The sequence below is a fragment of the Mustelus asterias genome, chromosome 2, assembly GCF_964213995.1.
Source record: "Mustelus asterias chromosome 2, sMusAst1.hap1.1, whole genome shotgun sequence".
Taxonomy (NCBI): domain Eukaryota; kingdom Metazoa; phylum Chordata; class Chondrichthyes; order Carcharhiniformes; family Triakidae; genus Mustelus; species Mustelus asterias.
Genome location: NC_135802.1, coordinates 112,140,113 through 112,162,826, shown reverse-complemented (window position 1 = coordinate 112,162,826; position 22,714 = coordinate 112,140,113). Strand labels below are relative to the sequence as shown.

The window sequence follows — 22,714 nt, the reverse complement described above, 5'->3', positions numbered from 1 at the left end:
GAGAAATATAAAACCAATTTTATGAGCTTTTGCAAGTATGTAAAAAAGGAGCTTAGCAATAATTACTATGATACCCTTAGAGGCAGAGACTAGGGAAATACCAGGAAATTTGGAAATGGCAAAGTTACTGAATCCAACAAGTCCATGGATTGTAAAAGAGGTGACTGCAGTTTCTCTAACACCAACTTTCTCGAGCACCTTGTTTGTCTGCTTTGCTGTCCACCACACACATAATATCTATCTGAGTCGTTTCATTTCAGACTCTGTTATTCAAGCCTCATCATCCTTCTTGATGGTCCAGATTTCACAGCCGTGCATCGTCACCAGACAAATAAGGGCTTTCAGAAGACCCATTTTTGTTGCAATTGAGGTGCTATGGCTACTCCATACTCTTTAAAGTGAGTTTGCAATGCCATGACCCTTGTTAAGTAATTTTCTTTGTAGATTCTGCATCTTGTGTGATTGACCCAAGATAGCAGGAAGTAACCTGTTCAAGCTGAACTCTGTTGATCAGGGTGGCATGATGGCACAATGATTCGCACTGCTGCCTCACAGAACCAGGGACCCCGGTTCAATTCCGGCCTTGGGTGGAGTTTGTACATTCTCCCCATGCTTGCCTGGGTTTCCTCTGGGTGCTCCGGTTTCTTCTCACAGTTCAAAGATGGACAGGTTAGATGGATTGGCCAAGCTAAAATATCCCTTAGTGTCCCAAGATGTGTGGGGTTATGGGGATCATAAGAATTCGTTGGTGTGGGGTAATGAGAGTGAGTGAGAAACCTGAGACTGGGAGTAAGGCACACTCTCTCTCTTTCTCACACACACAAGCACTCACTGCCTCTCCACGCCTCTTACACACATACACAGGGTGGGATTTTCCAGTTGTGCTCGCCCCAAGACCGTCCTATCCCACCCGCTACGATTTCTGTGGTGGGCGGGACGGGAAAATTCCACCCAAAGTCTCACTGACCACCCTTCCTTGACACACACACTCACCAGCCCTCCGCCCCGTCTCACACACACACACTCTCACTGTCCACAGACATACGACGCTCAATGCTGACTCCTCCCCACATACATACATTCTCATAGCCTGCCCCCCACAATGCACACACACATTAATTCCCCCCCCAACCCACACACACATGCATCCTCTATACTCCTACGCCATACATAACCTCACTGTCCCCTTCCCCACACATACATGCCAAGACACTGGGCCGACCGTAACTTCGACCATCCTGGGCCTGTCGCACCTATGACCATCCCAGATCCACCTGAGGTCACCTGAGCTCCATCTGACTGCTACCTACCTCCGAGTATATTAAAGTGGAGGCTACCTGATGTCTCCAATGTGAGGTCAGATGCGTCCAAATCCAATTATCAGGCTCAAATCCAAAAGGCTCACTGGTGAGCCAATCAGCAGCCAAGGCACGGAAAACCAGCCCATCATTGGATAATCAGGCTTGTAGCAATTTTCAAAATTATGGTTCACGAAGTCTTCAATGGCTGAGTCCATGAAAAAGCCTCAGGGTTCGCATCTGGACTGTGGGCAGCAGGTTAGACAAGCCTGACTTAGATGACGGAATCGAGTTTAATTATATCCAACTTTACTGACAATACAAAACTAGGTGGGAAAGTGAGCTGTGAGAAGTACACAGAGACTGCAAAAGGATAATGATAGGTTAAGTGATTGGAAAAGTAGCAGAGTATGTAGGGAAGAATATGGAGAATGTGGGAAATTATCTACTTTGGTGAGAAAAATCGAAAAGTAGACTCGGAGAGGAGCAGCCTTGATGGGTCAAACAGCTGACTCCTGGTCATTTTTTTATGATCAGAGTATCTCTTAGAAGGTGAGAGATTAGAAAATGTTGACATGCAGTGAGATTTGGGGATCTTTGTACATGAATCACAGAAAGTTAACATGCAGGTAAATTGAACAATTGTGAAAGCAAAAGATATGTTAGCCATTGGTGGAAGGAGGGGGTTGGTGAGGTTAGATTACCAGAACAAGGAAGACTAGCTTCAATTATTCAGGGCTTTGGTGAGATCACACCCGAAGTATTTGTACAGTTATAATCTCCTTATTTAAGGCCAGATCTACTTGATTGATTACTGGGATGAGGGGGCTGCCCATTCAGGATAGATTGAGTAGAATAGATTTATATTCTGTAGAGTTTAAAAGAATGAGAGGTAACCACATTGAAATATATAAAATTCTTAAAAGGGCTTGACAGAGTAGATGCTGCTTCCCAGCTGGAAATAGCTGGGAGCCAATCTCAGAATAAGAGTTTCTCATGCAGGCACTTCCCCCCACATTTCTCACCCCACCCCAAATTAATGGAGGGAGTTTTCCCAATGCTGGCAGCTTGACACATGGCTTCTCCCGGTATGAAATGCACCCAGCTGCCATTTTTCTGGCAGTGGCAGACTGGATTAAATTCTACCCAGAAAAACAGGTTTTGGATCCAGAGCAACAGCCAAATTGTGCATGCAAATGAACAGGGAGAGAATGAGTTGCTTGGTAGTACAGAACTTGAGTATTTCTGGAAAGAAAAAGAGGCTCTTGAAGCTTTTTGCCTTGCACTCAGAAGGACAGATACAATAATCCAAATTTAAAAGGGAACAACAATTGAGACTGTATGAGAAAAGAGTGCTGATTGGTTGGCAAGTTGACTCTGACTCATCAAAGCGATGTCATGGAAAACGCACCAGGGAACTACTTTGTTTAATTCAAATGAGGTGCAACATGTTCATTTTGCTTGCAAAAGCTTTAAGTCTCACTCCTGGACTTGATGGCCAGGGAAGATGTGTGCATAACTTGAGCAATCAATCTGCAAATCCTTCTAATATGTCTATGGCAGCTGGTATGAATGGGAGACTCCTGGTCAGCCATGATTGATATGGAGTGGCGCTCTTCAAGCTATGTTCTCTGTTGACAGGGTAGCCACCTTGTTCCAGAAAAAAAGGTAGCTATGGAAATAGATACCTGTATCACGCACCTCTAGATGTGAGAAAAACGATGAGTATAGGTCTGTCTCTAGCCCACTTAAAATGCAGTACCTGCGTAGGGGGATTTCAGATGGAATAGGAAAGATTTGGAGAGACACTTCCTGGTCACAAACAAAGGACAGAGAAGATATAATATGAGAATCCACATTTAAAGCCTGACTTCCTGCAGTGGAACGAAGAACACCAACAAACCAATGTCAAAGGGCACCACAATTCTATTTGGTACCAAGGAGTTTGAAACAGGGTTGGTGAAATCAAATAAAATTTATTTTTGAGTACTATCTGGTGATCCTTGTTGTAAAGTATGCAGATATGGATGTTATCTGAAGGGAGGATCAGACTCAATTGGAATACTTACCAGTAACATCCTTTTGACCTATTGAGCCAAGTGGATTGCTGGTTGCCATAACTGTGTATGTGGTATGAATTTTATCATTGGGAATTTCACTAATGCCAATGCTTCTCCCCCACTCTCGTGATAGCTTTGTCCAAATGTTGTTAACATAGGTACCAGCAGCTAAGGGAGAACAACATTTGAGGACATTACTGGCATAGATCTTTAAAATGGAGTACTTTAAACAAAAATCTTTAAAACTTAAAAATTCCTCGCCTCATAAGAATGAGGTCAAATAACCCCTCCAAGTCACTCTCCATCGTGCTTTGGAATCTTATCTCTGATTTTACACTGGCTGGATCTCTCTTTCTAACTGTCTTGCGGGTACACCTAAAACGCATGGACTGCAACGGCTCAAGAAGGTGGCCATCACTACCTCAAGACCAATTAGGGATGGGAAGTAAATTCTGTCCTTGACAGTATGGCTGGTCAGACGGGCAGAAGAGTGGCAAATGGAATTTAATCCTGAAAAGTGTGACGTGATGCATTTTGGGAGGGCTAACAAGGCAAGGGAATACACAATGAATGGTAGGATGCTAGGAAGTACAGAGGACCAGAGGGACCTTAGGTGCATGTCCAAAGATCTCTGAAGGCAGCAGGACAGGTAGATACGGGTGGCACAGTGGTTAGCACTGCTACCTCACAGCACCAGGGACCCGGGTTCAATACCGGCCTCAAGTCACTGTCTGTATGGAGTTTGCACATTCTCCTCGTGTCTGCGTGGGTTTCCTCCGGGTGCTCCACTTTCCTCCCACAGTCCAAAGATGTGCAGGTTAGGTTGATTGGCCATGCTAAATTGACCCTAGTGTCAGGGACAGCAGGGTAAATATGTGGGGTTATGGGGATAAGGCCTGGGTGGGACTGTGGTCGGTGCAGACTTGATGGGCTGACTTGCCTCTTTCTGCACTGTAGGGATTCTATAAGGTGGTTAAGAAGGCATACATGATACTTTCCTTTTATTAGCCAAGGCATAGAATATAATATAGGATCATCGACACAGATGCCATCATCTCACGTGAGAACACCATCCACCAGGTACACGGTACATACTCTTGCAACTCGGCCAACGTTGTCTACCTGATACGCTGCAAGAAAGGATGTCCCGAGGCATGGTACATTGGGGAAACTATGCAGACGCTGCGACAACGGATGAATGAACACCGCTCGACAATCACCAGGCAAGACTGTTCTCTTCCTGTTGGGGAGCACTTCAGCGGTCACGGGCATTCGGCCTCTGATATTCGGGTAAGCGTTCTCCAAGGCGGCCTTCGCGACACACGACGGCGCAGAGTCGCTGAGCAGAAACTGATAGCCAAGTTCCGCACACACGAGGACGGCCTCAACCAGGATATTGGGTTCATGGCACACTATTTGTAACCCCCACAGAGTTTCACTGGCTGTCTTGTCTGGAGACAATACACATCTTTTTAGCCTGTCTTGATGCTCTCTCCACTCACATTGTTTTGTTTCTTAAAGACTTGATTAGTTGTAAGTATTCGCATTCCAACCATTATTCATGTAAATTGAGTTTGTGTCTTTATATGCTCTGTTTGTGAACAGAATTCCCACTCACCTGAAGAAGGGGCTTGCAGCTCCGAAAGCTTGTGTGGCTTTTGCTACCAAATAAACCTGTTGGACTGTAACCTGGTGTTGTTAAACTTCTTATTGTGTTTACCCCAGTCCAACGCCGGCATCTCCACATCATAGAATATAAGAGCAGGGGTGTTATAATGGGGCTGTATAAAACACTCGCTAGGCCACAACCAGAGTATTCCGTGCAGTTCTGGTTACCACACTATAGGAAGGATGTGATTGCACTAGAAAGGGTGCAGAAGAGATTCACCAGGTGTTGTCTGCACTGGCACATTTCAGTTATGAAGAGAGGCTAGTTAGCCTCAGTTGTTTTCCTTAGAGCAGAGAAGGCGGGGGGGGGGGGGGGGGGGGAACCTGATTGAAGGGTACAGAATTATGAAGGACATAGATAGGGTAGATAGGAAGGAGTAGAGGGGTCAATAACCAGGGGGCATAGATTTAAGGTCAGGAGCAGGAGATTTAGAGGGTATTTGCGGAAAACCTTTTTCACACAGAGACTGATAGGAATCTGGAACACACTGCCTGAAAGGATGGAAGGGGTAACAATTAACAAGCATTTAGATGAGCATTTGAAACACCATAGCAGAGAAGGTTACAGACCAAGTGCTAGAAAATGTATTAGAATGGATAGGTATTTGATGGTTGGTGCAGACCTGATGGGCCGAAAGGCTTATGACATCCCAAAATGAATTTTTAAAAAAACTTTTTTTATTTCTCAACCATCTGTTTTTTGAGGGAATAGCCACTGTGTTCCTTTCGTCATCATTTTGACTACCTAATTCAGTGGTTATTTATTCAAATCTGCCATCAATATTGTTTAACCTAAATATTGGCAATTTAATATCAATAATTTCTGCTTCTTTCCACTATGTGAACTTTATTTAGAAGGGGTCATTTTCTCTTATTAGGCTCAGAATTGCGAGCTTTGCTTAGCAGAAATGCGTTCCATAGAAACTAGAAGCAGGAGTAGGCCATTCGGCCCTTCAAGCCTGCTCCGCCATTCATTTTGATCATGGCTGATCATTGAATTCAATATCCTGATTCCCCCTTCCCCCTCCATATCCCTTGATCCCTTTAGCCCCAAGAGCTATATCTAATTTCTTCTTGAAATCAAACAACGTTTTGGCCTCAACTACATTCTGAGGTAGTGAATTCCACGTCCAAAGATGTGCGGGTTAGGTTGATTGGCCAGGTTAAAAAATGTCCCTTAGAGTCCTGGGATGTGTAGATTAGAGGGATTAGCGGGTAAATATGTGGGGGTAGGGCCTGGGTGGGATTGTGGTCGGTGCAGACTCGATGGGCCAAAAGGCCTCCTTCTGCACTGTAGGGTTTCTATGATTTCTATGACATTCACCACCCTCTGGGTGAAGAAATTTCTCCTCACCTCAGTTCTAAAAGGTTTACCCCTTATCCTCGAATTATGACCCCTAGTTCTGGACTCCGCCACCATTAGGAACATTCTTTATGAATCTACCCTGTCTAACCCTGTTAGAATTTTATAAGTTTCTATGAGATCCCTCTCACTCTTCTGAACTCCAGTGACTATAATCCTAACTGACTTAGTCTCTCCTCATATGACAGACCTGCCATCCCAGGAACCGGCCTGGTGAACCTTCACTGTACTCCCTCTATAGCAAGGACATCCTTCCTCAGATAAGGACACCAAAACTGCACACGGTATTCCAGATGTGGCCTCACCAATGCCCTATACAATTGCAACAAAATATCCCTATCCATATACTCAAATCCTCTTGCCATGAAGTCCAATTTACCATTTGCCTTCTTTACTGCCTGCTGTACCTGCGTGCTTACTTTCAGTGACTGATGCCCGATGACTCCAAGGTCTTGTTGAGTATCCACCTCTCTCAATTTACACCCATTCACGTAATAACCTGTCCTCCTATTATTGCTACCAAAGTGGATAACCTCACATTTATCCACATTATACTGCATCTGCCATGCATATGCCCACACACTCAGCCTGTCCAAATCACACTGAAGCATTTCTGCATCCTTTGCACAGTGCACCTTTCCACCCAACTTTGTATCATCTGCAAATTTGGAGATAATACATTCAGTTCTCTTCAAATCATTAATATGTAATGTGAACAGTTAGGGTCCAAGCACAGACCCCTGCGGAACCCCACTAGTCACTGACTGCCAATCAGAAAAAGACACATTTATGCCAACTCTTTGCTTTCTATCCATCTCGAGACAGTACCTGCAATCCCATGTGCTTTAACTTAACAGAGTAGTCTGTTGTGTGACATCTTGTCGAAAGCCTTCTGAAAGTCTAAATAAACCATATCAACTGGTTATCTTTGGTCAACTCTACTATTTACATCCTCAGAAAATTCCAATAGATTCGTCAAACATGATTTCCCTTTTGTAAATCCGTGCTGACTTTGTCTGATGCCGAGTTATGAAATCCTTGATAATAGACTTAGCAACTTCCCTAGTACCAACATTAGGCTCAATGATCTTTAGTTCCCTGTTTTCTCTCTACACCCCTTTTTGAATAGGGGGCTTACATTAGCTACCTTCCAATCTGTAGGAACTTTTCCAGAGTCCAAAGAATTTTGGAAAATTACCATCAATGGATACTATCTCCAGGGCTACTTCCTTAAGTACTCTGGGTGAAGATAATCAGGACCTGGAGATTTATTCACCATCAATCCCATCAATTGCTCCAAAATCATTTCTCTACTATTGCTGATTTCCTAGCTGCTCACTAAAACATGTTTCCCTCAGCACTTTTTTAAATTCATAGAACCCCTACAGTGCAGAAAGAGGCCATTCGGCCCATCGAGTCTGCACCGACCACAATCCCACCCACACCCTACCTCCTTATCCCGACACATATTTTACCCACTAATCCCTCTAACCTACGCATCTCAGGACACTAAGGGACAATTTTATCATGGCCAATCAACCTAACCCGCACATCTTTAGACTGTGGGAAGAAACCGGAGCACCCGGAGGAAACCCACGCAGACACGAGGAGAATGTGTAAACTCCACATAGACAGTGACCCAAGCCGGGAATCGAACCCAGGTCCCTGGCGCTGTGAAGCAGCAGTGCTAACCACTGTGCTACTGTGCCGCCCCGAACACTTCTGGTACTTCTGGTACATTTTTCATGTCCTCCTTTGTGAAGACTGAAGCAAAGTACAAATTTAATTCCTCAGCCATTTCTTTATTCCCCATTATGAATTAGAGTCATAGAGGTTTACAGCATGGAAACAGGCCCTTCGGCCCAACTTGTCCATGCCGCCCTTTTTTAAAAAACCCCCTCAGCTAATCCCAATTGCCCGCATTTGGCCCATATCCCTCTATACCCATCGTACCCATGTAACTCTCTAAATGCTTTTTAAAAGACAAGATTGTACCCGCCTCTACTACCACCTCTGACAGCTTGTTCCAGACACTCACCACCCTCTGTGTGAAAAAAATTGTCCCTCTGGACACTTTTGTATCTCTCCCCTCTCACCTTAAACCTATGCCCTCTAGATTAGACTCCCCTACCTTTGGGAAAAGATATTGACTATCTAGCTGATCTGTGCCCCTCATTATTTTCCTGTTTCCCGTGAGGGGCCTACATTAGTTTTTGTCAAACTTTTTCTCTTTATATATCTATAGAATATATATATATATATCTATACAGTCAGTTTTTATATTCCCTGCTAGCTTACTTTCATACTCTATTTTTCCCTTCTTAATAAATCCCTTGGTCCTCCTTTGCTGAATTTTAAATTGCTCCCAATCCTCAGGCTTATTGCTTTTTCTTGCTAATTTGTATGCTTCTTCCTTGAATCTGATACTATCTCTAATTTCCCTTGTCAACCATGATTTGGCCACAATTCCTTTACCATTTTTGCACCAAATAGGAATAAACAACTTCTGGAGTTCACGTATTCGTTCTTTAAATGTCTGCCTTTGCCTGTCCATTGTCTTTCCTTTCAGTAATGTTTCCCAGTCCATCATGGGCAATTTAGGCATCATACCATTATAGTTACCTTTGTTGAGATTCAGGACTCTGCTCTCAGAATCAACTACATCATTGACAAAGAATTCTACCATATTATGGTTACTCGTCCCCAAGGGTTCTCTCATAACTAGATTGCCAACTAATCCTTTCTCATTGCACAACACCCAATCCGAGATAGCCTGCTCCCTTATTGGTTCCTCAACGCATTGCTCCAGAAAAACATCCTATATCTCCAGAAATTCCTGTCTAATGCTTTTCTCAACATTACTACTACAGTTTGGTTGTCTGTATACTAGCCCCACCAATGTTTCTTGCCCCTTGTTATTTCTTATCTCAACCCCATACAAATTCCACCTCACCTATGCTAATATCTTTCCTTAATATCGTATCAATATCTTCTTTAATCAACAATGCAACTCCACCATGTTTTCCTTTCTGTCTGTCCTTCCGAAACACTGAATAGCCCTCAATGTTTAGTTTTCATCCTTGCTCACCTTGGAACCATGACTCCATAATGCCAACAATATCATACCCCCCCCCCCCTACATCTATCAATGCAGCTAACTTATCCATTTTGCTTCCAGGAATTCAGACACAGGGCGGCACGGTAGCACAGTGGTTAGCACTGCTGCTTCACAGCTCCAGGGACCTGAGTTCGATTCCCGGCTTGGGTCACTGTCTGTGTAGAGTTTGCACATTCTCCGCGTGTCTGCGTGGGTTTCCTCCGGGTGCTCCGGTTTCCTCCCACGGTCCAAAGATATGCGGGTTAGGTTGATTGGCCATGCTAAAAATTGCCCCTTAGTATCCTGAGATGTGTAGGTTAGAGGGATTAGTGGGTAAAATATATAGGGATATGGGGGTAGGGCCTGGGTGGGATTGTGGTCAGTGCAGACTCGATGGGCCGAATGGCCTCTTTCTGTACTGTAGGGTTTCTATGATGACATGCTACACCTGGATAATAGCTCAAAAAGCATGCAGAGTGCATTTTTAAATATATGATTTCAGCAGGCAGGATTCCCCCATGGGACTGGAAAGTTGAAAGATGAATGCTTTAGTGCTATGATTCAATAATGCAGGCATTTTGTTCACCTTAATACTAGTGCCTGTGCATCATGATAGACCCACTGCATCACTCAGTCTTTTTTGGGCGTTTGCTATTTAATTTCATCTCTAGTTGTTTAAATCCATTGAACAGTGTGAAAATTAGTTGGAATTTTGCGCTGAAATTTATTTGACTCTGGTTTAACTTCCTCTTCACTATTTTTAGTGGACTGGAAACCGGACTGCCACCGTGGGCGGCACGATGGCACAGTGGTTAACACTGCTGCCTCACAGCACCAGGGAACTGGGTTTGATTCCCGGCTTGGGTCACTGTCTGTGCGGAGTCTGCACATTCTCCTCGTGCCCTGCGTGGTTTCTTCCAGGTGCTCCAGTTTCCTTCCACAGTCTGAAAGACGTGCTGGTTAGGTGCATTAATCTGAACAGGCGCCGTAGTGTGGCGACTAGGGGAATTTCACAGCAACTTCATTGCAGAGTTAATGTAAACCTTACTTGTGACTAATAAATAAACTTTTTTTTTAATACACTGTCTCCGTCATTATAACACAATTATAAACTTATTTATTTTAAATAGATTGACTTGATTAAAATATTGGACAGAGGAATTTCACTAATATGTTTCAATAAATGTTAAAGATAGCACAGAGAGTTGTTATCACAAAGTCTCTCAAGGCTGAATGGGTAGTTAGTGTGAGAAACTGGGATGATTCTTTGGGTCCCACCAGGGGCATGAACAGACATGGATGGGACCCAAATATATTGGCGCCAGCCAGGGTGTTTAGAGAATCCATTCCCAGAGCCGGCAATGTTCATTGCTGCAGGGGAGGGTGGGATAGTGATGCCGTCTGCCTCCCAATTAAGGCCAATTAAAGTTGTTGAACTTTTCATGGGGATATACAGTTGCACATGCTGCCTGCAGTTGACCAGCTGAAAGGAGATGGGTATAGACAAGGAGCCATTCATGGCCATCCCAGGGAATTACCTTGACCCCATAAGAAGATCAGCAGTGCAGAGAGACTTGTTTGGGAAATAAATACTCTTGGTGCTCTTTATGTGACAGAAGAGTGGGCAGTCAGTGCTCAGGCATTGAAGGATTGACACCACCCTGGCATCGGGGGGGAAGATGAGCAGGGGCAAGGCTGCCAATGAGAATAGCATGGGCATCTGTCCACAAGGATGGCTGCAGGTGTCAATGGGAGCATGGATTTCAGATGTTGAGCCAAATGATGATAAGGACCAACACCTTACGAAGAGCAGCAGGAGAAAAGCTGGGCAGGAAGCCAGTGGAGGCCATACCCTCAACATAGGAGACAGAGCTACCTGGAGATGACCTGGACACAGGGGCCTGTAACACTCTAGGCCGATGGTCACAAACATAACTGAAGACCTTACACCTCGAATCTCACACCACTGCTCACCATGTCTTGCCAGTAACACTATAGTTACTGCGGCCTTGAATTTCTTCCCTTCTGGCTCCTTTCAAAGGTCTGCGGTGTACCTTACTGGCATCTCGCCAGAGGGTCGAAGCCTCTGCAGTGCTGTGATTATCCAATGCAATTCAGTGCACAACATTCTATCGGGTGGGATGGAGTGCAATGCACTCTGGAATGACCACATTGCTTCACTATGAGCTCCTGATTCACCAGGGTTGACTTCCTTGTCCACTATCCTGGCTATGTCCATGGTAAAGAAGGCATATGGCATGCGTGTCTTTATTGGTCAGGGCATTGAATGCAAGTGTCAAGATGTCATGTTGCAGCTTTATAAAACTTTGGTTAGGCCACACTACAGGGAGGTTGTGAAGGCTTTGGAGAGGGTGCAGAAGAGGTTTACCAGGATGCTGCCTGGATTAGAGAGTGTGAGATATAAGGACAGGCTGGATAAACCAGGGTTGCTTTCTCTGGAGCGGCGAGGCTGAGGGGAGACCTGATAGAAGTCTATAAAATTGTGAGAGGCATAGATAGGGTTGACAGTGAAAATCTTTTTTCCAGAGTTGAAATGTCTAATACTAGGGTACATGGACTTAAGGTGAGCGGAAAGTTCAAAGGAGATGCGAGGGGCAAATGTTTTACACAGAGAGTGGTAGGTGTCTGGAACGCGCTGCCAGGGCTGGTGGTGGAAACGTACGATAGGGGCGTTTAAGGGGCTTTTAGATAAGCACACAAAAATGCAAGGAATACAGGGAAATGGACCAAAGGCAGTCAGAAGGGATGAGTTTAATTTGGCGTCATGTTCAGCGCATCATCGTGGGCCAAAGGGCTTGTTCCTGTGCTGTACTGTCCTGCGTTCTCTCTGCAACTTGGGTAAAGTGGAGGAAAAATGGCACTGCTTCTGACTCAGTCTGCTATTTTGCTTATTTCTCCCACAAGGACAAAAGAGCGCAAGATGAAGCACTGAGTTTTCTGTGTCCATTATCATGTGGCCCCATTTATTAGAAGGTACTGTCAGTGCTGACAAGGCCTCAGCAACACTCTTAGCGCTGAACCATTTTGAAGGGTGAGTAAGTGCTCTAGGCACCCATGTTCAGGAGCAGTTCTGAAACTCCTCAGCTGGTGTGTCTGCTGCAGGGCAAATAACCAGATCCTATCTTTAGGAATGTGGGCTGCACTCACCTTGCTTGAGCATACTGGGTCATTGGACCTCCTCTGACACAGGATTTATATCCATCTAATCATCTCCCTCACAACCTCAGTAAGAACATTCAGATCTGCATCTGTACCTTGTGGGCCAGCCCTGCCCCAGGTGCAGGGCCTCTGGCTACCCTGTGACATCTTGATTCGACTCCTGTCCTGTGCAGTGCTCTGCAACTTTCCTCCTTCAGTCAAACATCAGTCTCAGTAATGATCACCATAGTAAGTTTAAATCAAGCTTGCACTTCCTCTGGCCCCCCCTGTGTTCCTTCCCCGGCAGCCTCTAGTTGGACAACAAACACATCTCCATGTTAGTTAAGGGATCCCATGAATATCGTGCAGTAAATCAATCCCCCGTCCAACCCCAGGCTAGGATCACAACGGGAAACAGTCTCTTCTCCCGTTTCCCACAACTAACACAAAATGTCAGCACTGAGTTGCTCATTCTGTTCTCACAAAGTCTGAGGAATTAATTTATATGATGCTGTTCTATGAAGGTAACTGCATTTACTCTGCAAATGGGCTGTGTTATAATTGACGTGGCGCATTTTGGTACTAACATTGGATGCAATGCATTTGAATTTCCAGCATTAGAGTCATAGAGGTTTACAGCATGGAAACAGGCCCTTCGGCCCAACTTATCCATGCCGCCCCTTTTTTAACCACTAAGCTAGTCCCAATTGCCTGCATTTGGCACATATCCCTCTATGCCCATCTTACCCATGTAACTGTCTAAATACTTTTTAAAAGACAAAATTGTACCTGCCTTTACTACTACCTCTGGTAGCTTGTTCCACGCTCTGTGTGAAACAATTGCCCCTCTGGACCATTTTGTATCTCTCCCCTCTCGCCTTAAACCTAAACCTATGCCCTCTAGTTTTAGACTCCCCCACCTTTGGGAAAAGATGTTGACTATCTAGCTGATCTATGCCCCTCATTATTTTATAGACCTCCATAAGGTCACCCCTAAGCCTCCTACGCTCCAGAGAAAAAAGTCCCAGTCTATCCAGCCTCTCTTTATAACGTAAACCATCAAGTCCCAGTAGCATCCTAATAAATCTTTCTGCACTCTTTCTAGTTTAATAATATCCTTTCTATAATAGGGTGACCAGAACTGTACACAGTATTCCAAGTGTGGCCTTATCAATGTCTTGTACAACTTCAACAAGATGTCCCAACACCTGTATTCAATGTTCTGACCAATGAAACCAAGCATGTCGAATGCCTTCTTCACCACCCTGTCCACCTGTGACTCCACTTTCAAGGAGCTATGAACCTGCACCCCTAGATCTCTTTGTTCTATAACTCTCCCCAACACCCTACCATCAACTAAGTCCTGTCCTGGTTTGATCTACCAATATGCATCACCTCGCATTTATCGAAATTAAACTCCATCTACAATTCGTCAGCCCACTGGCCCAATTGATCAAGATCCTGTTGCAATCCTAGATAACCTTCTTCACTGTCCACTATGCCCCCAATCTTGATGTCATTTGAAAACTTACTAACCATGCCTCCTAAATTCTCATCCAAATCATGAATATAAATGACAAATAACAGTGGACCCAGCACCGATCCCTTGAGGCACAGCGCTGGTCACAGGCCTCCAGTTTGAAAAACAACCCTCTACAACCACCCTCGGTCTTCTGTCATCAAGCCAATTTTGTATTCATTTGGCTATCTCACCATGAGATTTAACCTTATGCAACAGCCTACCATGCGGCCTGTAGTTCCCAGGCTTTTCCCTGCACCTCTATTTAAACAAAGGCACAACACTTGCCATTCTTCAATCTTCAAGTGCCTCACCTGTAGCTGTCGATGATTCAAATATCTCTGCTAGGGGACCCGCAAGTTTCTTCCTAGCCTCCCACAACGTCCTGGGATACACTTCGTCAGGTCCCAGGGATTTATCTACCTTGATGCGCTTTAAGACTTCCAGCACCTCCTTCTCGGTGATATGTACACTCCTCAAGACATCACTATTTATTTCACCAAGTTCCCTAACATCCATGCCTTTCTCAACAGTAAATACTGATGAGAAATATTCATTTAGGATCTCACCCATCTCTTGTGGATCCACATATAGATGAACTTGTTGATCCTTAAGAGGCCCTACTCTCTCCCTAGATACTCTTTTGCTCTTTATCTATTTGTAGAAGCTCTTTGGATTCTCCTGAGCCTTATCTGCCAAACCAATCACGTGTCCCTTTTTGCCCTCCTGATTTCTCTCTTAACTCTACTCCTACACCCGCCACACTCTTCAAGGGATCCACTTGATCCCAGCTGCCTATGCATGTCGTGTGCCTCCTTCTTCTTCTTGATCAGGGCCTCAATATCCCGAGTCATCCGGGGTTCTCTACTTCTACCAGCCTTGCCTTTCACTCTGAAAGGAATGTGCTTACCCTGAACCCTGGTTAACACACTTTTGAAAGCCTCCCACTTACCAGACGTCCCTTTGCCTGCCAACAAACTCCCCCAATTAACTTTTGAAAGTTCCTGTCTGATGCCATCAAAATTGCCCCAATTTAGAATTTTAACTTTTGGCCAGACCTATCATTCTCCATAGCTATCTTAAAACTAATGGAATTATGGTCATTGGTCCTAAAGTGATCCCTCACTGACACTTCCGTCACCTGCCCTTCCTTATTTCCCAAGAGGAGGTCAAGTTTTTGCCCTCTCTCTAGTCGGGCCATCCACATACTGAATAAGAAATCCCTCCGGAATCACTCAACAAATTTCTCTCCATCCAAGCCTCTAATACTATGGCTGTCCCAGTCAATGTTGGGAAAGTTAAAAGTCCCCTACTATTACCACCCCATTTTTCTTGGAGCTATCTGTAATCTCCTTACATTTATCTTATATTTGCTCCTCAATTTCCCGCTGACTATTTGGGGGCCTATAGTACAACCCTATCAAAGTGATTTCCCCCTTCTTATTTCTTAGTTCTACCCATATAGACTCAGTGGCCAAACCCTCAGATTTACCCCCTCTCAGTACTGCCGTGATGTTTTCCCTAATCAAAAGTGAAACTCCCCCTCCTCTCTTACCTCCTGTTCTATCTTTCCTATAGCATCTGTACCTGGAACATTGAGCTGCCAGTCCTTTCCCTCCCTTAGCCATGGTTCAGTAATAGCTATAATATCCCAGATCATGCACCTACCCATGCCCTGAGTTCATCTGCCTTGTCCGTCAGGCCTCTTGCATTGAAATAAATACAGTTTAGTCTGTGTCTATGTCTCTGTCCTCCTTTTGCCTGATCTGTCTAGTACTAGGATTACTGAAACCAGAAGAGAAAATGCTGGAAAATCTAAGCAGGTCTGGCAGCATCTGTAAGGAGAGAAAAGAGCTAACATTTTGAGTCCAGATGACCCTTTGTCAAAGGGTCATCTGGACTCGAAACATCAGCTCTTTTCTCTCCTTACAGATGCTGCCAGACCTGCTGAGATTTTCCAGCATTTTCTCTTTTGGTTTCAGATTCCAGTATCCACAATAATTTGCTTTTAACTAGGATTACTGACACTGCCTTTACTATTTAATGTGCTCTCTTTAACTTTTATAAGAACATAAGAAATAGGAGCAGGAGTAGGCCATCTAGCCCCTCGAGCCTGCCCCGCCATTCAATAAGATCATGGCTGATCTGAAGTGGATCAGTTCCACTTACCTGCCTAATCCCCATAACCCCTAATTCCCTTACCGATCAGGAATCCATCTATCCGTGATTTAAACATATTCAACGAGGTAGCCTCCACCACTTCAGTGGGCAGAGAATTCCAGAGATTCACCATCCTCTGAGAGAAGTTCCTCCTCAACTCTGTCCTAAACTGACCCCCCTTTATTTTGAGGCTGTGCCCTCTAGTTCTAGCTTCCTTTCTAAGTGGAAAGAATCTCTCCACCTCTACCCTATCCAGCCCCTTCATTATCTTATAGGTCTCTATAAGATCCCCCCTCAGCCTTCTGAATTCCAACGAGTACAAACCCAATCTGCTCAGTCTCTCCTCATAATCAACACCCCTCATCTCTGGCTGTCCTTAACCTTGTCTTCTGTCTCCCTACTGCTTTGGGTCCCACACCTCTGCCGAACTAGTTTAAACCCTCCCGAGTGGCTCGAGCAAATCTCCCCACCCAGGATATTAATCCCCCTCCAGTTCAGGTGCAACCTCTCCCTCTTGAACAGGTCACCCCTTCCCCAGAAGAGATCCTAATGATGCACAAATCTAAATCCCTGCCTCCTGTACCAGCTCTCAAGCCACGCATTCATCTGCCTAATCCTCCTATTTCTACTCTCACTAGCACGTAACACCAACAGTAGTCCAGAAATTACTACCTTCCAGGTCCTGCACTTTAGCCTTCTGCCTAACTCTCCATATTTACTCTTCAGGACCTCATCCCTTTTCCTACCTGTGTCGTTGGTACCAATATGTACAACGACCTCTGACTGCTCACCCTCCCCCTTAAAAATGCCCTGCAACCGCTCAGAGACGTTGACATACTCAGATTGATGGCGTAAGGTTATGTGAACATGATTGGCAATATTGCAGAAATCATTGATGATCTTTTTGGCAAATCTGTAAAGATTCTCTTTGTTGTTTTTAAATACATTTAAAATCCCGGGCATTCATTGTGGTTAAATTGTTTAAAGAGAATGAAAAATCATGATTGCTTTAAAGTAATTGGGAAAGTGCAAAATTGGAGAACTGTTTCATTGTGCAATAGATGTTGCAACTTCAACCCAGCATAAGCTGCAATAATATCTATAATCACTGCCTTGTCGACAATCATAAACAGCGGATATAGCATGTAAGTACTTCTCAGTAGCTAGCTATATTGTGGAGTTTTAGCCCTGAATAGGTCATCTTAGAAATGCTGCTACTGGAGAACATTTTCACCAGCATGTTTCTGAGTGCGGGCTTAATCTCTCATGCATATGGCAGAAGTATTCAGATTGCCATTTTCTAGTTTTTAGGCTGCTATCCCGCAAAACTTCATCCATCCATTGCCACCAAAATTGAAACAGTTGTCCTATTTTGCCACTTTGCTGCAGGTTGCAATGACATTATTGGTTACCTTGAAGCCGTCCGTCAATACTGGAATGTTCAGCAGTGGCATGTTGAGAGATCTAATTATGTAAACTATTAAGATTAGTTTGTCGTGACCTGAACTGTAATGTGCACCCTGACTATGCACGGTTTTGCTGTATAGCCATGCATGCTACAATTCGAACAGCTGCAAGTTTACAAAGCAGCTCTGAAGAAGTAAGCAGAACACGAGTAACCAATGCAGCCTACGTAAGTGGAAGTGACAACTGCTCATGGGCAACATTACCTTGGCATTTTTCCTTAGGTCTGTCACCTTCCAAATCTGCAGACTGTTATAGAGAGCAAACTTTTTTTTTGCAAAAATATACTTTATTCGTAAAATTTCTGAAAGAATATTACAAACATTTCAAAATGGCTGTCACAGTGTAATAATATTCAGATTTTCTGTGTTGCACTCTGAGGTATTTTTATACAGTAAAAAAAATTACAGATATTTAAAAATGGTCATTACAAATGACACAAAGGTATTTAAGTTGTCTATATAGATCAAGTTGCACTCCGAGGCATTTCAGTATAATTGTGATACATGTAATATACATTCAATGTGCGTCATACAACCCGAGGGGATTTTATACAATGTTGCATCTCTCAGTGCACAATGGCTGAAAGGTCTTAGACAGCAAGCTTTCCCCATTGTGTCTCTCTGGCACTGGCTGCCTCAGCCTTCAGTGCATCCCTCAGCACGTAGTCCTGGGCTTTGGAATGTGTGTTACAGAGAGCAAACACCCAGACAGCTATATTTCCAGGTGGTTCAAATGATTCCTCTCCAGGTAGGGTGCCCTTGAGTGTCAACAAGATTAAGCCTCTTTTACCTCGGTCATAATTCAGCACTTGAACAACTTCACCCACAAGCTTCTTAATGAGCCACCTCCCAAGTGAAAATTGGTGGGAATCCCTACATTACTTCTCTTCACCTTCCTATGAGTGGCAGCTGATGCAGGCAGTTTATTGCTCTCAATTCATCTTTTTATTTCTTTATTCAATATATTTAAATGTCAGTTATCTGCAGAAATTGCAAATATAGACTGGAATTCTCCCGCTGTTCAGGTTGATGGGATTCTTTGGCCCTGCCGGCGACACACCTCCTGCTGCGGGTTTCCTGGCGACCTGGAATGGTTTCAGTGGGAATTCCTATTGACAGCGGTGGAACTTGAGGATCCCACTACGAGCAAACAGCGCACCCCCTCCCACCCCCGTCTACCCCCCCCCTGTCTACACCTCCCCCCCCCCACTAAGAAGGGGAGGGCCAGAGAGTCTTACACCTAAACCTTGCTGCAGCCTCCTTAACAGTGGTTTTGCAACCTACAAAGGTTGCCTTTTAAGGACATTTTACCTGATTAGTAGATTAGGGGCTAGATTTCTAACTTGACCACCCGGCCGGTAAACTCACATAAACTCACTCAATTTTTATTCCCCGATTCTTTAGAATCCAGTGTCACTGCCTCCACTCCCAAACCACCCACCATTGGTCAACCTACCCATGACTTCTCTGTTGGCTTTACTCCACGGATGGGCATTCTATCGATCAGAGCTATCTGTCAGCATTGGAAATGCACAGACTGCTTGACCATCAAATTTAACTAACATTTCAAATCAGAATAGATCTGGCTTCTTGCTGCTGACATTACAGTCACTCCACTGCCCACTCCCCCACAATGTATACACATCAAAATCCTCCTGTCTTTAGGGGCTGTTGATAGGCTTAAAATCTTTACATGCTTTCTTTTCACAATAAGGATGCTCTTTAAACATGTGAAAGTTGTTTTCTTCCTATCATTTCAGTGAACAGAAGTACTGACCCATTTTATTTTGTGTTTCCTTCCTTTGATATAGGGCCGAATTTGCAGAAAAGTCGGGAAGACAAAGAAAGCCTTCACTCGTAAAGAAGCCGAAGCAACATTTAAAAGTTTGGTGAAGACACATGAGAAATATGGCTGGGTTACTCCACCTGTGTCCGATGGCTGAGCCATAGAGCTCCCAGCGTTTTCAACCCCAAAAACACTTTCACCTTCTCCGTGCTGTGTATGATCCATTCTTTCTATTTCAGCTTCAGTTAGACATGGCGATACTAAGGAGACATTTACGTTATTTATGAGGGAAGATGTTTACAGATAAATGCCTAAGGGGATTTTTTTTGGGTGGGGGGGGGAATCTGTTTCGTTGCTGGAATTGAGTTCATCTGAATTTGGTTGTGCTTCATTGTGTTTGCATCATTTGCCCATCCTACTACAATTTAGTATGCTTCGCTCCATGCTAATGAACAAATGGCATCATATGTTCCATTCATCGCCATTCCACTAATTTAAATTTAAATGAAGCAGTTAATATTTAATACCCAGGTGGCAAGCATAAGTTGACATTTTGCTGTGCTGTTTTTCACAGGTCACTGGTCAATGCAACTTGAAAATTGTAATTTCTGTGGAGCTGTGCTCTATCGTGGCTAAAATTAAAATTCTACATTGTCATGTAGCTGGTTATTGATTACTGAAAATGAACTGTTCTAACTTCAAGTCCAGTGAGACAAAAATAGGAGGGTTAATGTGTTTCAGCATCATTATTGATTGGCATTACTGTACATTATTTATGAAAACAGTCTTTAACAGGGGAAGTCACCCCTGTCATTCAAACCAACATCTCACAGGGTTAATGTGCCTATGTGGTAAATAATGTCAGGGTTAATAGTAGAATTGTACATCAAATGTGTGTGGAACTAAGGAAAGCAACATGCTCATGATAGATTGTAGAGGAGTAGTTTTAAGACACTGCAGCGATACATTTCAAAATCCTGCAATAAATAAATGTCTTAAATGATTCAGATGTTTCAATTCCTACTGTATCTGCATGTTTAAGGAATCAGTGGTTGCTAGTTTGCTGAAAGAATGTTGCTGTCATTTGTTCTGTGTCAAGAGCTATTACATTTTGTCAAGTGGTAATGACATTTGTGTTTTTTTTGTTTAATTTATTTGTGGTTTGCCAAATGCATAGCCTTTTGAGCATGTGATGGGCATTCTAACCGAAGGGTAAAACTTAAAGAACCAAGTTTGTTAAAATTGTCTGAATGGGATCAATTGCACTTATGCTGGTATCTCCGTATAGTTCTTTAGTGACCAAGTATTGGTGGGAGATGGGGGGTGGGGTGGGGGGTGGGGGGGGCATGTAAAAGGCAAAGAAAGATAAAAGAATGGAAGAGAATATCATATTGGACAGTAAATAAATGCTCTTTTTAACCTGCTCTTCGTTGTAATTAATTTTTGGACCAGGGTGCTCCTTATTTTTGCATGCATGCTAAATCATAAAGCAGCAGCAGATTATATAATGGTTCTTTTTACGCAATTTTTTTCAATTTCCATGCGTAGCACCGAGCCCAAATAGACATTATAGAAACATAGATTGATTACAGCACAGATAGAGGCCATTCAGTCCCTCTTTTCCATGACAGCTCTGCAAAAGCAATTCTGCTAGTTTCACTCTTACGTTCCTTTCCCTATAACCTAGCAACTTTATTCTCGTCAGCTGCTTATCCAATTCCATTTTGAAAGTAATAATTGAATTTGTTGACCACACTCTCAGACAGTACATTCCAGATTCTTGCCACTTTTTATACTGCATGAAAAATGTTTCCTCATGTCAAGGTTGTTTCTTTGTCCAACCACCTTAAATTGGTGTCCTTTGGGTCTTAGTACTTCCACCAATGGAACTAGCTCTTCCTATTTTCCCCTGTCTAGATTTTGAACAGTTCTATCAAATCTCGTCTCAACCTTCTCTTCACCAATCTATCCTCACAACTGAAGTCTCTCATCCCTGGAACCATTCTCATAAACCTTTGCTGCACCCTCTCTAAAGCCTTTCTAAAAGTGCAATGTCCTGACTTGGACACAATACTCCTGTTGAGGCTAAACAAGTGTTTGAAAAGTTCCATCAACTTTCTTCTTTTGTACTATATGTACTTAAACACACCAGGATTCCATATGTCCTTTTTAACCACTTTCTCAACCTGCCCTGCTACCTTCAACAATTTGTACACACATAACTCAGGTCTCTGTTCTTGCGCGCCCTTTATAATCTTATCCTTTGGATAATATTGCCTCTTTTTGTTCTTCCCATCAAAATGTATCACTTCATATTTCTGTGCATTAAATTTCATTAGCCATTCCACCAGTCTGCCGATGTTTTCTTGAAGACTATCACATTCCACATGTTGTGCCATCTGAAAATTTTGAAATTGTGCCCTGTTCACCAAAGTCTAGTTCATTGACATATATCATGAAAAGCAGTGTGATAGTACCAACTCCAGAACTCCACTGTCACATTACTCCAGTCTTCCTTCACCCCCTAATATTTGAAAAGTATTTGTCTCACTGAATTCAACAAAATAAATTCAGTGATTCAGGTCATTGCACCATCTGTCATTTCATCTATGATCAAATGGCATCTTTGACTAACATTGCCATTCCCACTCCCTTTTCTAATTCATCCATCCAAATGTTTTGTAACAATGGGGCGGCACGGTGGCACAGTGGTTAGCACTGCTGTCTCACAGCGCCAGGAACCCGGGTTCAATTCTGGCCTTGGGTCACAGTCTGTGTAGAGTTTGCATGTTCTCTCTGTGTCTGCGTGGGTTTCCTCCGGGTGCTCCGGTTTCCTCCCACAGTCCAAAAGATGTGCGGGTTAGGTGGATTGGCCATGCTAAATTGACCCTAGTGTCACGGGATTAGCAGGGTAAATATGTGGGGTTACGGGAATAGGGCCTGGGTAGGATTGTGGTTGGTGCAGACACAATGGGCTGAATGACCTCCTCCTGCACTGTAGGGATTCTATGAATAACAATATGCATTTATATAGCACCCTTAATGAGCTGTAGAAACCCTAGTAAAACACTGCAAACGTTGTCCACTCCATCTTTGAGTTTCCACTGTGGAAGAATCCCAATGGAAATTCAAGGCTAA

At 43.7% G+C, this 22,714-nt stretch overlaps 1 protein-coding gene across 1 annotated transcript in view; it reads left to right on the top strand.

Annotated features, from left to right (window-relative positions):
• Positions 1–21,000, top strand: part of ube2ql1 (ubiquitin conjugating enzyme E2 QL1) — a 47,483-nt gene extending 26,483 nt beyond the window's left edge. The window contains exon 2 of the mRNA XM_078228504.1: positions 19,602–21,000. Within this exon, the coding sequence (XP_078084630.1) occupies positions 19,602–19,733 (132 nt within the window). The 3' untranslated portion in view covers positions 19,734–21,000. The remainder of the gene's footprint in view (positions 1–19,601) is intronic.
• Positions 21,001–22,714: the final 1,714 nt, after the last annotated feature.